Source organism: Sceloporus undulatus, chromosome 6 (genome assembly GCF_019175285.1).
Source record: "Sceloporus undulatus isolate JIND9_A2432 ecotype Alabama chromosome 6, SceUnd_v1.1, whole genome shotgun sequence".
Lineage (NCBI taxonomy): Eukaryota > Metazoa > Chordata > Lepidosauria > Squamata > Phrynosomatidae > Sceloporus > Sceloporus undulatus.
In genome coordinates, this window is record NC_056527.1 from 19,613,864 (window position 1) to 19,620,790 (window position 6,927).

Sequence of the window (6,927 nt, forward strand, 5' to 3'; positions counted from 1 at the left end):
ACACAGAGAAGACTATTTGGGTGTCATCAGCGTACTGATAACATCGCACCCCGTGTCTCTGGATGATCTCTCCTAGCGGCTTCATGTAAATGTTAAATAGCATAGGGGACAATATCACTCCCTGAGGGACCCCAGATGTAAGGGCCCTCTTATCGGAGCGGCAGTCCCCCAGCTCCACCATCTGGAATCTACCCGAGAGGTAGGAACGGAACCACTGCAGAGCAGTGCCCCCGATACCCAACTCCCCCAGGCGATCCAGAAGGATACCATGGTCGATGGTATCGAAGGCCACTGAGATGTCCAAAAGCACTAACAGGGACACGCTACCCCTGTCCATGCCCAGACGGAGATCATCGACTAAGGCGACCATGGCAGTCTCAACCCCATAGCCCACCCGGAAGCCGGTTTGAAATGGGTCTAGAAAATCTGTATCCTCCAAGATCCCCTGCAGCTGGGAGGCAACCGCTCTCTTGATCACCTTTCCTAGAAATGGCAGCAGTGAAACAGGCCAATAATTATTTCGAATTAGGGTGTCAAGGGAGGGCTTTTTTAATAGAGGTTTTACAATGGCCGTTTTTAGACTGGATGGAAATCGGCCCTCCCTGAGAGATGAATTGACAATTCAGCGCAACATCTCTGTTACCGCCGTTCCCCCTTGAACTGCCAGCCATGAAGGACAGGGATCGAGAGAGCGCGTCGTCTTCCTAACGCTACTGAGGATCTTGTCCACATCCTCGGTACTTATAGACTCAAAATGATCCAGTACAACTGAGTCCACGGAAGCTCTGGACGCCTCTACTCTCGATTCTGAACAAATAACAGCGTCAAGATCAGCCCTTATCCGAGAGATTTTATCCGCGAAGAAGTTATTAAATTCGTCACAGCAGGCTTTCGATGACTCCAGTATTGGGTTCAGGGGGGCAGCCAATTGAGTAAGCTCTCTCACAGCCCTGAACAGCTCTGCCAGACGCGACTCCGCGGACGCAATACGTGCAGCATAGAACGAGTTCTTAGCTGCATCTATTGCCACTCCGTAGGCCTCCAAATGAGACTCTGGCGGGTTATAAACCGCCACTTGGGACGTCCGCAGGATGTCCCATTTTAAAAAAAGGGTGTCTCTTCTAGACGCCCCTGGCTCTAATACGGACTCTGTCCGTACAATATGGTGCCGGCTGTTCCACACGGCCGGCGCCATCTTTACGTATCGGATGCTGTGTGTCCAAACGTGTCGCAGCGTCTGTGACGTTACGAATGCGCCCCTGGCGCCTTGCGACGTCACAGAGGCGCTGCAAGAAGAAGCTCCATTTTGGAGCTTCTTTTTCGGTCCGTGCAGGAGCCGCGCGGTGTGGCTGCTGCGGCTCCCGCACGGAGCAAACGGCGGCGGCGGCAGACCGCCTCAAAGCGGCGGTTTATAACCCGCCTCTAGGAGTATCTTGTCGGATAAGCGCTGATGTCTCCACCATTTGCGCTCTAGTCATTGTGCAGCCCGCTTCCTTGCCCTGAGATCTTCAGTATACCAGGGCTTTTTATTGGAAGCAGGCTGGAAAGGACACTTGGGAGTGATACTGTGTATAGCCCTGGAGAGATCAGTGTCCCAGATGTTAGTCAGGGCATCACCAGAATCGCCGTCAGTTCCAACCAAATAGCTCTCTAAGGCTTCCTGGAACCTTTTGGGTTCCATCAGCCTTCGAGAGTGGACCATCCTAATAGGTCCGCCACTCCCAGGGAAGATCTGGGTAGTAGCCTTGATACTAGCCTCGACCAGGAAATGATCCGTCCATGACAGGGCAGAGATATTTGTTACCTCTGCCCACAGAGACTCCATGTCCATGCAGAAGACAACATCGAGTGTATTACCAGCAGAATGTGTGGGCCCTGAGACCAATTGGGACAGGCCCATGGCAGTCATGGTGGTCATGAACTCCCGAGCCGCACCAGTTGGAGCATGACTAGCCTCGAAGGGGATGTTGAGGTCCCCCAGGACAAGAAGCCTGGGGGACTCCAGCACCAGCTCCGAGACCAGCTGTGTCAGCTCGGCCAGGGAGTCTGTTAGCGCACGGGGTGGCCTGTAGACCAACAGAATCCCTAAACTGTCCCTGGCCTTCAGGGTCAGGTAAATACACTCAATGTAGTCAGTCTGTCGCACATGGTTCCTGGTCAAGGGAAGGGTGTTCTTATAGATCAAGGCAAACCCCGTCCCTTGCCCACTTGCCCTGATCTGGTCCTTAACTGAGTACCCGGCAGGAAGGGCCTGTGCCCACACCGCTTCACTCTCAGGCCCAAGCCAGGTCTCAGTAATGCAAGCCAGGTCACAGTTCTTATCCTCTAGGAGATCGTACATTATGTGGGTCTTATTCCTAACAGACCTGGCATTGCACAGGAGCAGAGACAGGGTTTGTGGTACAGTTGGACTGACCCACAGATCTCTTTGGTTAGGAGAGTGGATGGAAGGAGAGATAGATATCATGCATCGATCCCGTCTTCCCTTGCAATATGTCTCCACCCTCCTACCGCTATATCTCCCCCTGCCCCACACTACTCCAGTGGGAGCCCCGCTTAACACAGCCACACCTCCCGATCCCTCACCAAACCAAGTACACACCATGTCCAATCAATCTCCTGACAATACAGCTAGCAACACACCCTCTCCTCCTAACTGGAGGGACACCTTCCCTGGTACTGCGCCCAGTGTTCCTCCCCGGTGTTAGGGGCATGGGCGGCGTCTTCTTTGGGGGCCGGTGAGCCGGCTTTATTAACATTACCCTATGACAAAGCAGAAGAAAAAGGAACAACATTCCTCACAACCCAAGAAACACCCCCCCCCAAAAAAATAGAGTTTATTTATATTTCCCGCCTCTCCCAAGGATCGAGGCAGGATACAATAATACAAAATACAATAAAACACTAATACTGAATTAACCAACATTCCTATTAGTTCTCTAAAATATCAATTCATAAAATTCATCAATAGCCAAAAATCATAGGAGTGGAGCAATCGTCATAACCTTTTATATGGAGTCCGGTGGATAAGCCCATCAGAAGAGATCCATTTTGAGTGCCTTCTTAAAGGTCTCAAAGGTAGTGAGGTAAGGTAGCATCCCACAATCAAAAGTGAGTAGTTTTTGATTGTGGGATGCTTGTCCTAAAAGAAGAGCCAGTGGGGTGTAATGGTTTGAGTCTCAGACTATAACCTTAGAGACCAGGATTTGAATGCCTGCACAGCCTGGGAACCCACCAGGTGACCTTGAGCAAGTCACACTCCATCAGCCTCAGAGGAAGGCAAAGGTAAAGGCAAAGGCACACCCCCTCTGAGCAAATCTTGCCAAGAAAACCCCATGATAGGTTCATTTTAGGGTGGCCATGAGTCAGAAATGGCTCCAAGGTACACAACAGGCCTAAAAAATAACTATCACAATTCATTTTATATATGTGTACATATGCATTCTCTAAATTTAATTTTTCATTTTATTTTAAATCTATCTTGCAGGTTTCTAGAAGACAATTATTGTTAATATTTCAAATAATATTTTTTATTTACTCAAATAAATTTCAGGAGCAAATTCATTTATACATAAGAACTGTACAGGTGGCCCCCTCGGTATCCGCTCTGGACCTCTTCCTTGTGGATATCAAAATCCATGGATGCTCAAGTTCCATTTTTCCCAATGGCGGCATATTAGAGACAATGGAACCTCAATGGTGACATGTGCACATGGCCATGCCGCCATTAGGGACAGCCCCCGTTGTCCCCAGTGATGGTACGTGCATGTGGCCACACCGCCATTAGAGACAACATGACTCGTCCCTAATGGTAGCGTGGCCACTTGCATGCTGCCACTGGGGACAATGTGGGCTGTCCGTAATGGCTGTGCAGCCATGTGCACATGCCACCACATGGGGACAATGTAGGCATGTCGTCCACAGACGGATGAATCTGCAGATGGCAAGTTCATGGATACCGAGGGCTGACTGTAAAAGGAAACAAGAGAAGAAGAATAAAGCAATACAAATAAAATAGTGGAACTAGAAAGGTATGGGCTGTAGTATTTGTATGGAACTTCATTTGTTACACATAAGAACTGTAATAGGAAAGAGGAGAAGAGCAAAAAAAAGCAATATGAATAAAATAGTAGAGCTAGAAAGGCCTGTGACTGTAGTATTTGTGTTGCTAACACCAGATTCCTTTAGTCTATTTCTACACTAAGATAAGACAAAATGTCATCCCTTTCTCATTAAGTGTAGAAATGTACGGTAAATTCAAAAATGTCTGTCCTACAAAAGAATGTCTCTGGATGTAGATAAAGACCATCTGCTGACTCCATTCCATAACTCAAATTTATATTTAGGCTTTACTATTAAACACAAAATGGCCCATATGTATTACCTGCTTAAGCAAGTAAACATTAGTGTCTACTTACCATTGATATGGCTTGGATAAATAGCTGCATATTTTTGTGCTGCTTCCAGCAATTTTGAATTTGATTCAAAACGTTCTAGAAACATTTTTTTCTTCTGGAAAAGCTGATCTAAATCCTTTTCTAAAACAGAAATTTAAAAATTATTTTTTTTAAAAGCAATTTGAAATGTTCTCTTTGTCACTATCATCACAAAGTCATAAATATTTGACTGGGAGAAGTAGCTTGTGAGAATGAGAAATTCTTATATATGTGCACTGATTTCTGAGTGATTAAGAATTTTAAGTGCACACTGTACAGCTGAGGATCAATTTTTTAAAAAGGGAAATCAAAGGAGGTATACTATGTAGTTTTTGAATTTATTTATAAATATACAAGTTGAATATATGTTAGAGATTCACAGCATTAAAATTCAAATAGACACCACTCCTCCGCAATTAGATTTTTGAGGAGCCCATTGCTACCAATGTCATAGTATTTTTAGACACATCATCTGAGTATGAGGAGTAAATCTCTGACTCCTCCAAACCTCTCACTTAGAGCCACCTACTGAAAGGTATCTTTTTTTTTCTTTTTTTTTTTTTTTACAAAAGCAGAATAGCAGACCACTCTGGAGGAATAATCAAGATAATCACCAGCTGTCCTACTGGTTCCATTAAACCTCTCCTGCACAAACTCCAGTCCTATAACCAAAAATCACTGGGATCAGAGTGCCTTTCTAATGACATTCTAATCCCTGCAGTTTAGAATCTAATCTTGCAACAATGTAATGTAGAGAGAAAGATAAGAAAAACATCTACAATAAGTAGTAAAGCAGCACCCCTAATTATGGTGTACAATGGAGATGTTATAATGCTTCAAGAAATCCATAATAAAAATCACAACAATATCAGACAGAGGAACTAGTGATTTTTGTTTATTAAATCACTAATTTGGTACTCACCAATGGGTCTTATTATTCCACCAGTCTTTGAAAGATAAGCTTTCGTTTGTTGCATTTCTTGTACAACTGCCTCCAGGTTTTCAGTCAAAATCTTTCTTTGCTCATTTAACTCTTGTATTTTTCCCTCTGCATAACAATTTTGATACATTTTAAAGAAACACTGAAATATTACTTAATATTAGGTATTTAATATTCACATATTAATGCCACACAGTTGGACCATCATATCCATGGGGATCCGTTCTGGGATCCTAATGGAGGTACACACCACCATTGGGGACAACAGGGCTTGCCATCCATGGATACTTAAATCCACAGATGGAAAATCTGCAGATAGTGAGGCCCCATTGTATTAGACTTTCCGAGTAGGCTCTGCCTTTCTGTAATTTTACATACATAACACTACAGGTATTAGGCTGGATCCAGTTTTTGTTTTATGAACCCTGGAGAAATCCACATAGCATTCTATGGGATGTTTGGTTTATATGTCCTTTACATTAGTCACACTTGCAAGTAATTCAGTAAATAATTTCTGACCAATTGATTTTTAATCTGTTTAATGAACAACCAATTTGTTTAGATCCAAACTACTGTGTAATAATAATAATAATAATAATAATAATAAAGTTTATTTATATTTCCCACCTCTCTCATTTACTATGGTCCAAAACACACTGCAGAAATAATTCAGTTTGCGACTGCTTTAACTGCCTTGGCTCAATTATAGGGAATTCGGGGAACTGTAATTTTGTGAGACATTTAGCCTTCTCTATCAGAGAGCTCTGGTGCCATAATAATCTACAATTCCCAAGATTCCCTAGCACTGAGCCAGGGCAGTTAAAGTTGTCTCGATCCGGATTATTTGTGCAATGTATTACCTAAATTTTCATGTTAACCTGTTAACCCCAATCAAAGATTTAAAATATCTCAAGCTACTCTTCAAAACTGTGAAAATACTAATTATTATAATTTTTCTAAACCTGTTCAAAAGCTAGGAATGACTGTCCACTTGGACACACAAATATTATTTTAAAAATGACTTGGGGAGTTATCATTTGATAAAGCATGCCAGGTTATGGGACAAAAGAATGCTGGATATCAAATTTATCACAGAGTTGGAAAAGAAATCAAAATGGCATCATAGTTTGATATTCCTTGTGAAAACATAGATTTCCAGACTATCAACTTTCTTCAGAAAAGTAATGAAGCCAATTAGATTCATGAAAATTCAAGAGTGCATAGGATGACAATGCAGTGTTCAGTAGGAGCCAGCCTGGGTTTATCAAGAACACATTCTGCCAAACTAATTTGGTCTGGTTACTATTTTAGCAGATGGTGGGAATGTTATGGATGTCATTTAACTGGATTTCAGCAAAACATTAGATAAGGTCCCCCATAATATTTTTATTATTAAACCGTTTAAATGTGGAATAGATAGAAACACTGTCAGATGGATCCAAAATTGGTTGGAAAACCATGCTCAAAAAGGCATCATGAATAGCTGTGCTTCAAACTGGAAGGAGGCCTCAAGTGGAATGCCTCAGGATTCTGTCCTAGGGCCATTAATTA

The 6,927-nt window shown here is 43.4% G+C and overlaps 1 protein-coding gene across 6 annotated transcripts in view; it reads right to left on the reverse strand.

The window, feature by feature from the left end:
• The window catches only part of LOC121934829 (GRIP and coiled-coil domain-containing protein 2-like), a 123,590-nt gene that overhangs the window by 45,348 nt on the left and 71,315 nt on the right, over positions 1-6,927 (reverse strand). For all 6 annotated transcript variants that reach the window (XM_042475710.1, XM_042475709.1, XM_042475706.1 and 3 more), the window contains 2 exons: positions 5,359-5,484; positions 4,419-4,538 (listed from right to left, as the gene is read on the reverse strand). In XM_042475710.1, coding sequence (XP_042331644.1) covers positions 4,419-4,538; positions 5,359-5,484 — 246 coding nt within the window. The remainder of the gene's footprint in view (positions 1-4,418; positions 4,539-5,358; positions 5,485-6,927) is intronic.